This window comes from Drosophila navojoa, chromosome X (assembly GCF_054131105.1).
Source record: "Drosophila navojoa isolate 15081-1374.11 chromosome X, UAZ_NAV_1.0, whole genome shotgun sequence".
NCBI classification, from domain to species: domain Eukaryota; kingdom Metazoa; phylum Arthropoda; class Insecta; order Diptera; family Drosophilidae; genus Drosophila; species Drosophila navojoa.
The window spans coordinates 18,688,772-18,704,631 of record NC_142895.1 but is presented as its reverse complement, the minus strand read 5'-3'; the positions used below and the strand labels follow the sequence as shown (position 1 = coordinate 18,704,631).

The following is a 15,860-nucleotide window of genomic DNA, read 5'->3' as shown; positions in this document are numbered from 1 at the left end:
AGTGTGAAAATCAAACAGCTTTTGTCAGAGCTCATCCAATCATATACAATAATAGGTTCAATAATATGCCCGTTAACTATGATGTATGTAATACTACATATTGGTATAGATAGAGTTATATAAATTGAAAATAATACAAATTATTATATCAATTCAAATTTCTTACTCAATTCATTTGCATCATGCTGTATGCTGTGTGCATTTGTATGTGTGTATGCATATGTATATCCTGTGTGAATGGCATATTCTTGTTGGCATGCAGTTTGCGCTGGCGTTGCCCAGCACTGGCCAGATGAGTGCGCTGAAACCGTTATCTGCTTTGCCACACTGCGGCATTTGCGAATTGCGACTGCGCCAAAAAGTTTTGGTTTTTCGAGCTGCGCTGCCAGCGCTCGTCTCTCAGCGATTGGCAAAACAACAACGCTCAATCAATAAAAACATAAAATTAGTGCGCAAGAAGCATGCATGCAGCAGCAGCAGCAGCAGCAGGAGCAGCAGCAGCAACAACAGCAACAACAACAATTGGCACACCAGCGTTTAGTGTGAAGCACAATTGAGCACCAGGAAACAGAGCTCCATAAAGAAAAAAGTGTCCTACAGTGTCCTTGTTTTCGCTTACAAACACAAATACACAAAGAGAAAAACGTAACAAAAGAAAGACGCGAAAGTCGAAGAAAAAAAAATATATTAAATATGTACAAAACAATACGGCACGGCGAGAACAGCTTGCAGTACACGATTTTACCGCAAAACGATGATTTCCGGATTGAGGGCAAGCTGAGCAACGCCAGCTGCCAGGCAGCGAACACATCCTCCGTAACGTGCACATCCTCCTCCTCGAGCACGTCCAGTGGCGCCAAGCGCAGCGCGTCGGCAGGTGCGCCACGCAGACGTCGCACATTCTTTGCGTATCTAGGCCTGATCTTTGTCTGCACGGTGATCATTGGGGCCGTGCTCATACCGTTTCTGGTTTCCGCCGAGTGTCTGCCTAGTCCCACTGAATGGTTCCTCAAAACGAAGGCGGCTTTCACGCACAGCGGCGACAGGCAGCAGTTACATCCGGCGGCAGCAGCAGCAGGAGCCGCAACAGCCACTGGTGGAGCCCGGATGGCCACAGCTCCAGCTCCAGCTCCACCAGTGGCTGCCATGCTGGGTCAGAATGTAGGCAAAACTGTCCAGATTGTGAATCGCAATGGCATTGAGCAGTTCATATTAAAGGTCAACAAGACTTTGCCACCTAGCAGCACTACAACAACTTCTACTACTACTACTACAACAACAACAACAACAACATCAACAACTACAATAGCTCCAGCACCAGCAACAACAATTCAGAGCATGCAAACAACTGATCAAGTGGCACCCCTGATCCCGGCCAGCACTGCACGCCCAGCCTTGCCAAGGACAACCGCTGCCGCCCCACCGCTTACCAATCGTCAGATGGCAGCCACCCTAACCACGCGCATCATACAAGTACCGCTGCTCAAGTCGGCAGCCAAGAAACCAATCATGCCGCCCGTGCTAGCCAAGACGCAGAGCACACAGCTCCAACAGCAGCAGCAGCAACAACAGCAGCAGCAGCAACAACAACAACAACAGCAGCAGGAGCAACAGCAACAACAATCATCAAGCAACACGGATGTGGGTCAGAACAAGAGCAACAACATTTGGATGAATACACGTTGGGCCTACATAGATCCCTCCACCTATGTCCAGTGGTCGGTAAGTATCGGATCTCGCTCTAATTGCTTGCCTATGCCTGTGTCCTTGTCTAGCTCTCTCTCTCTCACACACACTCACACACAAATTCTTTCTCTCCCTTTCGCATTTGTAGGGCTACAAGGCTGAGGATAGCGTGCTGCTGCCTGCCCTACTCGGATTTGCACTTATCGGCATGATTTTAATTATAACCGTTTGCCTGGTGGCACGCAACAAGCGCACAATTGTGTCCTCTGTGCGCAAGCGAAATCGTAACGTGAGTACAAAATGCATTTAATTGCCATGTGGGGGGCCAGTGGCTTGCATAACCTTGCGCTAATTACAATCACCCATAAAAACGTAACTGAAATGGGTTTCAGATATCAAACTATTCAACAAAGGCCAAAAGTAAACAGAGATAGATCCTTACCAATTAAATACATAATTATAAGCAGACATCCCCAATAAGATTCCTCTTCATATAATAAGTGAACATATAGCAGTTATTCTTCATATACAACATTTATATGTATTTAATTAGATCTAATAAATTTCTTTCATATTTATAGCTTTATGTGCGCGTTCGTCGTATTCAAATATTTTTTGAATGCCAACGGTTATATATAAGTTGTGCAATGTGCGCGTATTAATGTTAATGGCAAAATTTAAAGAGCGCATTAGCTCTGTGATGTGCTCGGTTACTGCGCATGACGAGGCCGTTGTGAAAATCTGTGAGTGAAATGTGTATATTTGAAGCTACATCGACATCACCAGCAGACAATGTACATATGCAGTGCTCGACCTTTATTTTGCTATGTCCACTATCAGCAAGTGGTGCAGGGTTGCAAAGACTCGGTTGACGCTTGTTATGTCTATCGATAAACTGAAAAGACAACAAATTCCACGTCATAGTCGGCTCGTACACGAAGCAGACGAACATCAAAACGGACATCGTGGCCAAACATCGTGACACTAACGATTGGGCGCCTCAACATAATATTGTGGCGCTCTGGGCGTGTGGAAGCGAGAGCGCTTAACTGTAACCGGCAAGGCGAAGACACAGTGCAGTGTGTGCGGAAGCGAGCAGGCAATAAACAACAACGTGAACAAGTGGTAGTGAACCAGCAGTGGCAACAGCAACAAAAACCAACAACAACACGACCATATACTATTGCCCGTTGGAGCCGAGAGTCGTTTGCGTGGCAGTTTTTTGTTGTTGTTGTTGTTGTTGTTGCTGTTGTTAGTGCCAGTGTTAGTGTTGTAGCTGTTGTCGCTACCGCTGGCAGTGTTTTGTTGTACTGCTACGGCTCTGGTGTATGTCTGCGCGCTGTTGTTGTTGCTCGGCTCTGTTTTGCCAGTAGGCCGCCTTGGCATTCACATAGTGATTGCGGTGAAACGTAGCAACACATTCATTCAGTCAGTCAGTTAGTCAGTCAGTCACTCACTCACAGGTGAGGCAGCAGAGAAACTAAAAGCCAGAGGTAGGCAGGCAGCAGAGGCGGCTGGACCAAAGGCACACTAGATGCAAAAAAAAAATCCAAATAAAGAATATACCGTTTGACAAGAATAACAAATATAATAACAAGTGGAAGCGAAAGTAATATACACAACTGAAATACATACGTCGACGTCAGCAAATTGTAACACAAATTCCAATCCTGTAAGCAACAACAACATTAAACTCGCTTGTCTAGTGAAAAGTAAAAAAGAAGAAAAGAAATTTGCTTGCGTGTAGCGGCAGCCGCCTCTCTCTCTCTCTCTCTTGTGCAATTGTGTGTGTGGGTGAGTGTGTTTGATTGTGGCGCTCGCGTAAGTGTATAGCTGTGTGTGTGTGCCAACAAGGCAAATTTGTATTGTTTGCATTAATTTTGTGTGCGCGCGCGCGTGTGTGTGTGTGTGTGTGTGTGCGCTGTTGTTGCACGGGCCAATTGGCATTTGCATGCACATGGCCATAATTCCGCTGGCGTTGTCAGCTGCTGCTGCGACTGCTGACGTTGCAACAGCCACGCGCATACACACAGACGCCCGCACAGAGCGTGTGACCGAATGAAAGGGCAAGAGAGAGAGTGACAGGGAGGGAGAGAGAGAGGGGCAGTCAGTTAATTGCATTCACTAATCTCATCAACTTGCAACATTGCAGAGCAACACGCCTGAAAGGAAGTAACAAACATTAATTATGGCCATCAAACCAGGTCTGGGACGCAAGACGAGCAACAAGAATCCACCGATATTCAGCCATGAGTTCGTCATACAAAACCACGCGGACATCATCTCCTGTGTGGCAATGGTGTTTGTGGTTGGGCTAATGAACGAATCGACGGCATCGTTTGCCAGTGCCTTCATATCGCTGCATCACAACGTGAGCGGCGAGGAGCCGACCAGGGAACAGCCTTATGGCAAGCCGTATACATATGTGGCCGGCATCAAGGACTACTGTGCTATATTCTTCTACACGCTCACTTGCATCATCATGCACGCCATCATCCAGGAGTTTGTGCTGGACAAGATTAGCAAGAAGCTGCATCTGTCCAAATTCAAGTTGGCTCGCTTCAACGAATCCGGCCAACTGGTCGCATTCTATCTGCTCTCATTCATTTGGGGCACGCATGTGGCGCTGCGCGAAGGCTACCTCGGCCAGGTGGCTCTGCTCTGGGAGGGCTATCCAGCGCATCCGATGAGCTTTCTGCACAAGTTCTACTTCATCATTCAGCTGTCGTACTATCTGCATATGCTGCCCGAGCTCTACTTCCAGAAGGTGCGCGCCAAGGAGGAGCAACAGCCCAAGATCATACATTCCATTAGCGGCTTCACACTCATCGTGCTGGCCTACACGCTCAGCTTCCAGCGCTTGGCTCTCGTTTTGCTCACGCTCCACTACTTCAGCGAGCTGCTCGCCCACATCTTCCAGCTGATCGGTGTCTTCGATCGCGAGGAGCGTCTGGCCCGTGTGGGCATCGTGAACAACGTGTGCTTCGTCCTGGTGCGTTTCGCCACCTCCGTGATTGGCGTGCTCACACTCTACTATGGCATTTGCGTGTCCGGCGGCAGCTATAATCTCCGTGCGGTCATTGCACTGATCGGCCTGATCGCCGTGCAGGGCTATCTGGTGTTCTCATTCATCACCGAGCAGCTGCGCGCCAAGCGTGAGGCGAAGCGTGAGGCCAAGCTGCTGGCGGCACAGACCAAGAAGGCGAAGGCCCCCAACAAGGACAAATCGAAGCGCAAGAAGGAGAGCGATCTGCCCGAGGCGGATCAGGTGTCGTCCAGTCCGGCCAAGCAGAAGCTCAAATGAAGCAGCTCAGCTGCAACTGCAGCAAGAGCAACAGCCACAATCAAATGCAACAAAATCTTCCGTATACTTCCAGACGCTCAAGCAACAAACAAACACACAAACAAACGAAAATACAAACAACAAATTTAACTACAACAACAGCAACCACAACATGAACTACAGCTGCAACTATAACTACTACTGCAACACGAACATAATTCTATTAGTGAACTGAACTCAAGCACTTGTAACACTAAGCAACACAACACATGAAACATTTATTTTCTGTCGCATTTACAAATTTTCTCAAAGTGCAAAATTCTTTGTAAGCCCAAATGTTTTGTTTCATTATATAAGGATTTTTTTTTTTATTATTATTATAATTACATATATTACAAAATAACATTTATTTCAAATAAACAAATTTTTTTTATTTTTATACAAGAATTCTAAAAACAAAAAAAAAAAAAAGCAAATTTAAATCAAAACTTTATGAATCAAAACTGTGTTTTTTCGTCTCTAAATTTATATAAATGTATATGTATATGTGTGTGTGTGTTGTATGAGTGTGTATATGTGTGTGTGATGAAATACTAGAGCAATGCAGCAGGTACATATATGTATGTGACATTGTGTGTGTGTGTACACATGCATGCATACATAATCTATATACGTATCTACATATGTATGTGTGTGTGTGTGTGTGTAAATCGGAGTACTTTTAATGTTTAACATATTGATCGTGTGGTATTTTATACGTCCTATCGAATGTAACAAGAAAACAAACAAAAATATATTTTGTATAAGAAAAACAAAGTGTAAATCTTTTTGAGGCAGGGCTAGCCCATAAATGGGGCATGGATTAGATATATGTATATATGAGACTTTAAGTCAATTTAAACTTAATCAAATCTTCCTCAACTCTCTCTCTCTCTCTGTCTCTTCTATCTCCTCTGCAGGATATTGAGGAGCAGGGCGCCGAGGATAATGCCACACTGCTCACAACAACAAATCTGTCCGACGATGATTAATTTCTATGTATATAAAAATAGCAACAACAACAACAACAACTACAAAAGAAATCATAAACTTTAGTCGTGCGTGTGCCCCACTTTTTTCGCTTTTTGATGTCTTATTTTTAAATATTATTATTATTGTTATTTTGTTTATCCATTTATTTTTTTCAGATATGTATTTACATATTTTTATGATATATATACACAAAGAGATATACAGGCCTATATAGATAAATAAAATTTTGATCAAAAAATCCAAAAAGGAAATGCTTGAAACAACTTAAGTAAATGAATGAATAAAATGAAGCGTATTTTAATCAAATATATATTTGACAAATAATCAAATATGTGCACAAAACTTTTGCTTTATATATAAATATTCGTGAATCTTTATATATACAAATATATATATATAGAAATATATATTACTTTGTAGATCTTAAACATATTTCAATGTATTTCAAATGCGTGCATATATTTGTTTACTTGGATTTGATATATATATTATGTTAAGAACTTGACTTTTTCGAAAAAAAAAGTAAAAAAAAAAATTTTTAAATACTGTCCAAGCTAAGCTATGCAAAAAAAAAAGAAAACAAAAAAAAAAATATGGAAAAAAAAAATAAAACGTAAAGCAAACGCAGAATAATAAAAAATTATAAAAAAAGAACAAAACTCAATGACACTCAAGCAATTTTCATTGTTATGTTTCCAAAGTAAACAAAAAAGAAAGAAGTGTAAAACAAAAACCTAGAAGACTGTTTCTTGAAAACATATTAAGGATTCTTTAAATAAGCTGTTACCAAACACATTTTTGTTTTTGTTCTATTTTGTTTAGCACTGAATTCCTTCCATTGTGAGCATAATTTCTTCGGTGTACGTGGGTGTGCGTATATCACACGCCCACCAAACTTATACAAGATTAACGTATGTATATGATATACATAAGATAAGTATGTATGTGTGTATGATTTTTAGCACAAATATTAAGCTTAAACTGCATTTAACTGGATCGAAAGCCTCGATCGGAACACTTGGAGCATCCTTGACGCTGGGCGATATTTATGCAACGCACCCTTAACGCTCTAATACTTATGTATATGCCATCATTTGAGTCCAGTCCAGTCTAGAGCAACTCCAGTCTCTTGAGCACAAATTGAAAATGCAGCAAGAATATGGAATCAAGTATTAAGTTTCTCCACGGTTAGGAGCGGAAATCGCATAGAGTTAGATATTGAAGAGCTCATATGTAGATCATAGTTCGATTGATAGGAATAGGAATGAAACAATATGAGGAAATACAAATGAAATGAAAAGTAATACTATGTACACTGTATACACTATATATGTTTATGAATATGTATGTAACTGTATGTAACATGTATGTATGTCGATCTATATAACTGTGTAAACCATTGAGAGTTGTAATTGTAATTTGAGATGATCTGTATTTTTGTAAGCATAATATATACATATACATATATTTAACAAAAACTGCGAGCTGGGCGTGGCAGGGCGCACTTACAATTGATTTGCTCATTATATTATATACTATATACATACTGTATAGTATATGCTATAATATAAGCAAATTGTGAACACAATGGCTTGCATTTACATATACACCAGCACGCATATATATACATGTATATGCATTATTGAATAAATCAAATCAAAGATTCCAAACATGGATAGTATATATACTATATATATATATCCAATATATATCACTGTAATTGTTACAAATTATTTGCAAATGCTAAACAGTTAAGTCCATCTATACCACAGAACAATGAGAACAACACATAGACACACATACACGCATATATATATATAAATAAATACATACATAACTATATACAAAAACAAAAATGAAAATGAAACACAAACACTATATTGAATGTTTTTGCTTGTTAAAGTGAATAATAATAAAGAGCAAAGTAACTGCATATAATACATACATTAAACATTTCACTAATATATGTATAATGTACATTTATTTCTAAAATTATGCGCTTTCGATGCTATCTTTCGACTTAAATCTATTTGTTAATAACGAATATAGTTTATCACTTTCAAGGATTCTGCGCCTGTTGATCGCGCTGCTGTTTGTCCCGTTTATTTTGCTGTGCCGTCAAATGACTCTGAACGAAACTTTGAAAGTTTTGTTCTTCTGCTTTGCTTTTGGCATCGGTTTCCAGCTCCTCATCGGCATCCGTTTGCACCGGCACTAGGCTCGGCGCCATAAGATATACACTATTCTCTGAGTTGGTCTTTGGATCCTGCAAGAGTGGAGAAATTGAAATTAGCTACAGTTCCAGATAATCATCTATCGAATAGCTACTGACACTTATATCGAGACCCATGGGCACAGCTGTGCCGGCCTCATCAATGTTGTCGACTGGCTGCGGAGTCGTCTGCTGCTCGGCAATGCGCTGTAAACGCATCTTCTCATACACCGGCTTGTAGTCGCGATGGTATTCGGTCTCACAGTCAAGTACGTGTTTGATGAGGGTTGCAAAGCCGATACCCGTCTTGGACGAGACACCGCATGTGATCAGATTCTCGTAAAATGTGTCGAGTGTAAGCGACATGGTGCGCGTCAGATTGTTGACATAGCTGTGCTCCTCTTCCAATGCATCCTGGAACACCTCGAAGTCGGTCATCCACTCCTGTACAAAGCTGCAATCCTTCAGGTCAATCTGTTCAATTAGAATATACAGATTTTTATATCATATATTTTAACAGTGTGCTCGAAGTGTGTTTACCTTGTTGAGCGCAATCAGAAAGGGCAGTCGCGTCTTGTAGAGTATGGAGCACGCATACAACATGTTGGACATGAATGTGGTAGGGCAACTGGAACGGACAACATCCATGACATAGACAACGATCGTGGGAAACATGGTAGCGAGGCCTTCAGTGATGATGCTACCAGATGCCGACCAGGTGAATACCTCAATTTGGCCAGGCGTGTCGATGATGCACCATTTGTGGCCACGCTCGCCAGCGCGTCGCACCAGCTCCGCGAACTTGGGCATCTTGGTGGTGAACATGTTGAGCGCAGTGACAATTCCGCCGTTGGGGCCCAGCTGATACTGTTTCATTACCTCTCTGTAGTTTACCGTGTCCCGTATGTCGATATGCGCTGCATAGGGAACCTCACGACAGGCGGGATCTAAGTTTACTACATACGGATTAAACTGTGCCTGAGCGTGTTCGATGAGGCTCCGCGTGAAAGTGGTTTTGCCTGAGCCGGCCATGCCAAGCACGATGATGCAGACAGGCGAATCCCGAATACCCTCGCTGAGGCTCAGGCCCTCTAGGTTTATATCATTGATGTCGACGTTAGCATTGCTGGAGGTACTCGAAGCTTTGGTGGTCATCCTTATTACAAATTGCCGCAAAACAAAATTGCACGCTTCAGAATTGGACAATCACATTTCCAAACAGTAAGTGGCAGCATTAGCCCATATTATTTTCAACGGTCTGGTAGCTTGGCTTCCGAGAATCTCAACAGGTGGCGATATGGTGCGTGCTCATGCACATGCGCACAATATTCAGCGGACACTTTTTACATGGTATGGTATTTAAAATTTTGGTATCCTCAATAGATGGCGGTACCCAAAAATATTTATTTTATTAAAAGAAAAACTCACACGCAGGTAGACAAATGTAAGCCAAAACAAAAGATTTTATTATTGTTACAAGACGTTAACTGGAGCGATTCTCCTTTGCTTTTCACATTCGCACGACAGTGCATAGATATTTCAACTAGGTGGCAGCCTTAGTTTGTAGTTTGGCGCGGCGATGGAGGCACGTCTAGAAATTAAGCTGCAGCAGCCAAATCCCCTGTTCACGCGATGGCTGGAGCGTTGGCTACATGAAGCTGAGCAACGCAATCGCAAATCACAGCACAAGCTGCGGCAGGCACTACAAGCCCTGCGCAACTACCCGCTGCCTCTGTACAGTGGCCGCGAATGCGCCGTGCTGCGCGGTTTCGGCACAACGCTATGCCAGCTGATCGATGAAGAACTGCGTCAGCATAGGCTGCTGGCAAGCCAATCCAAAGTGAAAATGACCGCCACTGCGGCGTCCAGCAGCGTAGAGTATCAGGAGCAAGTGCAACAGGTGGTCAAAGTGGTGCAGAGGAAACAAAAGCAACAACAGCTACAGAAGCCCAAGAAGTTGACCAAGAAAGCACAACAGGAGCTGGCAGCAGCCGAAGAACGGGAACGTGTCGTGCACATGGCTGCAGGCAGCTATCGTATTGTGTTGCTAGTGGACACACAGGAGACGAGCGGGAAGAATAAGCGTATCCTGGATCAGACGCGCAGCTATCTGCAAACGCTGAACGTGGAGCACGAGGTGCGGCGCCTAACTGTCGGTGACTTTCTGTGGATAGCACGCGATGCCGCCGGCAATGAACTGGTGCTGCCTTACATAGTGGAGCGCAAGCGCATGGACGATTTGGCGAGCAGCATACGCGACGGTCGTTTCCACGAGCAGAAGCATCGCCTGCACCAGTGCGGACTGCCGCATATCATCTACCTGATCGAGGACTACGGTGACAATGAGCAGCTCGGCTTGCCGCTAGAGTCCTTGCTGCAAGCACTTGTCAACTCTCGCGTCCAATCCGCAGATATCCAGGTGGTGCGCTGCGACAATCACTATCGCTCCATGTGCTATCTGAGCGGCGTTGGTGCCGCCTTGCAGCAGCTCTATGTGGACGCGGCCAAGACGCTGTGCAGCGTGGACAAGGCTGAGCTGGCCAAAGCACAGGCCGACAGTTGTCGGGGCCAGGAGGGTCTGCTCAAGTTTCGTTCTCTCTACGAGGATTCGGCACGCAATGCCCAGCTGACGGTGCGCGAGGTATTCGTGCAGCAGCTGCTGCAGCTGCACTCCCTCTCACTGGACCGGGCCCTGGCTATTGTGGAGCGATATGCGACGCCGCGTCTGCTGCTGGATGCATATGCAGCGTGCCAGAGCGAGACCGAAGCACGTCAGCTGCTGGCAGGACTCGGCTGCGGTCCGTTGCAGCGGCCACTGGGCGACAAGCTGAGCCAGTGCATCCATCAGTTCTACACAAGCGAATTCAAGGCGAGTTAGGTTTAGTAATTGTATTTAGTAGGTATTTAGTTAATTGGACATATCTAAAGTTATATACACATATTTATACATTTAGAATTATGACTTGGACTAGTTATAAGGGAGAACAAAAATTGGATGCCAATCGATCGAACGATTTAATTTAGATATTGCGGAAATGCCGTATGGCTAGATCCACGGGCAAATCGAAGTCAAACTTGGACAGTGCATCAATTGAGCGCAACGAGTCGCGGAAGCCCGTGCATGCCACATAGCTGTTGGACGTGTAGTATGTATCGATTAGCTCGTTGCAGCTGAGTATCAGATTAAGCCACTCCACCAAGAGATGTGCGCTGCGAGACGAAAGAGAAATTACTATTCAAGTGAATAGGATATCAAATGAAGAACTCACTTGAGTCCGGCACAGATGAGAGCCTTGAAGTGGGCATTGTAGCTGCGCTTGTATGGTCGATGCATAGCCAGGATCATACCGATGGCGCTCAGCAGACTCTGCTTGGCTGTCACCGCTTGCGCGTCCACAATGTCCAGTTGGAAGCTCTGCGATAGCTTCCTGGCCGGCGTATTGTTGTACTCCTCGCCATTCTTCAGATTGTAGTACTCCAGTATCAGCTCCCAGGCGTGCATGCTACGACCAATGCCAAGGAACTGCATCTCTGCTGCCGCACCCGCCGCCACACGCTGTGCGCCCGGCTGCAGGCAACGCATGAATGGCACCATCAGACTGGACGCCGCCGATTCGGCTGGTAGGCGCAGCCCATGCTGGATGAGCTGCTGCAATGTGCGCGCAAAGTTTTTACGCACCACATTGGTTAACTCGCGGCCAATGGTGGCTATGGAGTCGCCACGCATGTGCACAATGCGCCGTCCCAGAGACTTGTCCGTGTCCCAATCGTAGCGCTCGTACATGTCCTCATCCGAATCGGATGAGGCTGTAGCTGCGCTTGCGGCATAGGGCGTCAGCTCGTGGCCGGCGCTGTTGACAGCTGCACGCCTGCATCGTGGCGGCAAAGTGGTTAATGCTCCATTCTGTGCATCAACCGAGACGCTTGGCTTGTTGACATTGGTCGTCTGCTGTTCCCGTTGCTGGCGTAGAGCACGCTTGATGTTTGCCAACTTTTCGCGATCGCAGCTTAATGTGGCTGCCAACGCGGCCACCTCCTGGATATCCACTTCCAGCTGCGCGCGCAGATCCCTTTTAAAATGTATATATATTTAAAATTAATTGATATCATTGGGAAATTGTAATTAAATACAAATATTTCTGATAATATGCCACTCTTTCAAGAATATGCCCAAGTCTAACGGCGGATTACTCAAAATGGCAACATGAATCGACGCTCTTCGCATATCGATTGCACGCACGTTGGCGTTGCCACAGTGGCACGAAAACAACGGATATTCCAATTCCCACGATGGCAATTAAATTAATTAAATTTTTAATGCTATTCACTCACCCCCAATGGTTGCCCTTGTGCGTCTTCTTTAGAGAGTTCTGCTGAAAGTCCGCTTGGCGCTTGGCAAAGTGTGTGGTCGCAAACATCTGCATCAGTAGCGATGCCTTGTCGAGCAATCCATGCGCCTTGCTGTGCAGGCTTTCCCGTTGTGGTCCATTCTCCGAGTTGGAGTTGGATGATGATGACGACGATGCTGCTGTCGCACTCATATTGTTGCTGCTACTATTGGTTGTTGTTGTTGTTGTTGATGTGGTTGCCACCACAGGCAGCTGACCAGGCGCCTGCCTAGCCGTCTGCTTCGCGGCATAACTGTTGTAGGCGCCACTAAGCAGCTTCAATTTTTCACTGGCGCTGGTGGTGCCGCCAGCGGTGTCGCACTGCAGAAAGGCTATAAAACGCTCCAGATCGGTAATTTGGGTCTTAAGCTGTGCCACCAGCTGCTCCTTCATTTTGAGCGGACCCACAAACTCGCCAATAGCATTGTCCACCTGATGACGCAGCTCCTCGGTGCTGAGAGCGGGCAGCTGATGTTGCTCCACTTGCAGATTGAGCTTCGTGCGCAGCTCGTCCAGTATGAACTTCTGCTTCTCGAGCAGCACATGCTGCGGCAACACACCGGGTGCACCCGAATCATAGGCGAACTGCTCCAGCTCCGTTAACTGCGACTTCAGCTTCTCGATCAGCTGGCCATTCGGCGGAGTCGCCTGCTGCGTTTCATCATTGTCGTTGTCAGTTTTGGTAGCTGGTAGTGGCACCTCCGGTATGCCCTGAAAGGCAAAATCCTCCAGATCACGCAGCAGCTGATCCCGCTCATCTGTGGGCGCCTCCACAATCTGTCGGACGCGCAGCTGAACGTGCGCAAACTGCGAGGTCAACGCCAACAGTGAACTGGTCAACACCTCCTGCTCCTCCTCAATGCTGCGCAAACGCGCCAATTCGCTGGCGCTCTCCTCGTTCGCTGCCACCGCTGCTGGCGGCTGCTTCTCCAGCTCCTGATTGAGCATCGTTGGCTTCAGCTCACAGTCGCCGCTCGTTATCAGCTCGGAGCTGGCGCTGTTGGCATCGTCATAATTTGCGCCCAACGGCGACCAGCGTTCGCTCAACGGCTGCGCCTCGTCCTCGCCAAATGCTTCTGCGTCCTGATCAGCCTCTGGATATGCTGGACTCTCAACGCATTCCACGTCCTCATTGACAGTTGCTGTTCCAGTTGCACTTCCCACCTTTGCGGCCAACTGCTGTAGGTTGTCACAGCTGGCAGTGCTGCTGTTACTGCTGCTGTTGCTGCTGGCTGGCTGCTGACCTTCGGCCAGCGTGGCATTCATGTCCATATGTGTGGCTGGGGCCAGTTGGGCGCAGCTGCCACTTTCACCTATGCCACACTTTCCACGGTGCTCGAGTTGCTGATGCGAAAAATCAATCACTCGCTTGCTCGACTAACAGCTGGCCAATCCGCTGGCATTTGTGTCTACGTGTGTGCGGGTGGTTGAGCCACGACAGTTGGCAAAGCCACAAGGCAAGCAGACTCGGGTAGACCCTATCGATGCTTTATTTCCTGTTGCAGTCACGAAGCGAACACTGCGACTGCTTTTCACGCACTGACAGTCGAGTCCATTTTCATTTTCCGTCCAGAGCTTTTATCAATGGGGTTGCCCTTAGCTTTAAGCTTGCCGCATTTTAGGGGTTGCAATCGTACCGAAAGCCAATTCAAGTAGCCCAAAAGGCTTTAAGCTTTGCCACATATGTTTGCGTAGCTCGAAAGGTTCTATGATTCAAAATTGGCTGAGCTTACTGAAAGCTTTGAGTCGTAATCTAGATTTGGATGGACTTATAAGTTTAAACGTAAGAAAACTTGCACACTTGCCTGAGCTATCATAAAGCTAATATACTTATAGTTGTTGTCAAGCATTAGAATAAATAGTTGGGAAAGCTAAATAGAAATAGAAATAAAATCCATTATACCCTGATTTCCCATTTTCAATGGGTTCAGGGTATAAACATACAGGGACAAAATAATAAGAGTAAATAAATGATGAGACTAGGAACTTATTTTTGTTTATATAGAGCTATTATTTTGTTATTGTCAAGAGCTGGTACGTCTCCGTATTCTTCTCCGATTGAAGACTTTTATAAGGAAACTATTTGGATAACTAAATAAAAAACATAAAAATAGAGCTTAATATAAATGAGCCAAAAATTACAAATAAAAGTGATGCGACTACGGACTTTTCTTTCTATAAAAACTAGCTTCATACAAAAATAAAGAAATTCATTCCAAGAATACCAAAAGGAAAAATAAAATGATTGGTAACAAAACTTTTCAAAAGAAGGCACTGCTAATTGATATGCTTATCAAAAAAGTCAAAATATTGTGGAAGACTATAGACTAATGTCATGTAAAGCTGAAAAATTCATTATACAAAAAAGAAACAAGTAAGAAAGCTCTAGTCGAGACTGCTCGACTACGAGATCCCCTGAACCCTACAAGCAACTGATATTTCAATAATAATTAGCACCCACACACGCACTCATGCAAACAAATACACGCACACACACACACTCACATATACAGGCGATTGCGCTTGGGTTGCGCTGCAGTGTTGGCAATATAATGAGAACTTATTTGTTGAATAATTTAATTTCTAGACGTACGATCGTAATAAAACTTTCAGAACGTATTCATATTGTTAAAATGTATGTGTATACCGAAGCACAAGTCTCTAGTATACGACTTTTACAAAGATTAGGGTGAGGAGGTGGATTTGGGGGTGGGGGCTAAATTTTAACATTTAAAAACCGAAATTGTATGACATGCGTCTTAATATACATTTTAAATTTGGAGACTCTAGCTTGAAAGATGTAGGAGATAAATTTTTTTTAGTGATCTTCGAAAGTGAGTTATCGTTTTTTAGTGATAAACTGGATATCCGCGTGATATATACGGACATTTAAAAAAAAAGTTGAAGTCTCTAGCTCTTGTATCTTCTGAAATCGACGCGTTCAAACATACGGACAGACGGACGGACGGACGGACGGACGGACGGACAGACAGACGGACAGGGCTATATCGACTCAGCTCGTCGCCCTGATCAAGAATATATATACTTTGTGGGGTCTGCCACGCCTCCTTCTGCCTGTTACATACATTTTAACAAAACCATTATACCCTGATTTCCCATTTTCAATGGGTTCAGGGTATAAAAACAAAAATGAAAAAAAAAAAAAGATTGGCTATTAAAAAGAAAACACTGACATACTCTGTTATCATACTCTGTTATTAATCTAATTCACCTTTACATTTAATTAATTTGATTCAAT

General features: G+C 44.6%; 5 protein-coding genes across 9 annotated transcripts; 3 read left to right on the top strand and 2 right to left on the bottom strand.

Moving 5' to 3' along the window:
• Positions 1-309: 309 nt before the first annotated feature.
• LOC108657304 (uncharacterized) lies at positions 310-6,278 on the top strand. 2 transcript variants are annotated; one of them, XM_089263025.1, is made up of 3 exons: positions 310-1,722; positions 1,835-1,975; positions 2,268-3,112. In XM_089263025.1, exons 1-3 carry the CDS (start codon positions 694-696, stop codon positions 2,346-2,348), a joined length of 1,251 nt encoding a protein of 416 aa, XP_089119151.1. In that variant the 5' UTR covers positions 310-693; the 3' UTR covers positions 2,349-3,112. The 2 variants fall into 2 exon arrangements, with proteins under 2 accessions (XP_089119151.1, XP_017965354.1); XM_018109865.3 differs by lacking the exon at positions 2,268-3,112 and adding an exon at positions 5,929-6,278 and having other exon boundaries at positions 314-1,722.
• On the top strand, positions 2,625-5,761 carry TRAM (translocating chain-associated membrane protein 1). Of its 4 annotated transcripts, none has more exons than XM_030388657.2 (2): positions 2,625-3,149; positions 3,839-5,761. In XM_030388657.2, exon 2 carries the CDS (start codon positions 3,875-3,877, stop codon positions 4,988-4,990), a length of 1,116 nt encoding a protein of 371 aa, XP_030244517.1. In that variant the 5' UTR covers positions 2,625-3,149; positions 3,839-3,874; the 3' UTR covers positions 4,991-5,761. The 4 variants fall into 4 exon arrangements, with proteins under 4 accessions (XP_030244517.1, XP_030244518.1, XP_017965359.1 ...); XM_030388658.2 differs by having other exon boundaries at positions 2,626-2,811; XM_018109870.3 differs by having other exon boundaries at positions 2,628-3,358.
• A 1,579-nt stretch (positions 6,279-7,857) lies between the features above and the next one.
• Positions 7,858-9,445, bottom strand: LOC108657444 (GPN-loop GTPase 1). The gene is made up of 3 exons (XM_018110054.3): positions 8,754-9,445; positions 8,334-8,687; positions 7,858-8,267 (listed from the first exon to the last, which is right to left on the bottom strand). The coding sequence occupies exons 1-3, from the start codon at positions 9,366-9,368 to the stop codon at positions 8,061-8,063; spliced, it is 1,176 nt and encodes a 391-aa protein (XP_017965543.1). The 5' UTR covers positions 9,369-9,445; the 3' UTR covers positions 7,858-8,060.
• A 301-nt stretch (positions 9,446-9,746) lies between these two features.
• mus81 (mus81 structure-specific endonuclease subunit) lies at positions 9,747-12,104 on the top strand. The gene is made up of 2 exons (XM_018110053.3): positions 9,747-11,109; positions 11,168-12,104. Exon 1 carries the CDS (start codon positions 9,793-9,795, stop codon positions 11,089-11,091), a length of 1,299 nt encoding a protein of 432 aa, XP_017965542.1. The 5' UTR covers positions 9,747-9,792; the 3' UTR covers positions 11,092-11,109; positions 11,168-12,104.
• On the bottom strand, positions 11,088-14,160 carry LOC108657441 (RUN domain-containing protein 1). Its single transcript, XM_018110051.3, has 3 exons — positions 12,546-14,160; positions 11,483-12,283; positions 11,088-11,423 (listed from the first exon to the last, which is right to left on the bottom strand). The coding sequence occupies exons 1-3, from the start codon at positions 13,871-13,873 to the stop codon at positions 11,234-11,236; spliced, it is 2,319 nt and encodes a 772-aa protein (XP_017965540.1). The 5' UTR covers positions 13,874-14,160; the 3' UTR covers positions 11,088-11,233.
• Positions 14,161-15,860: the final 1,700 nt, after the last annotated feature.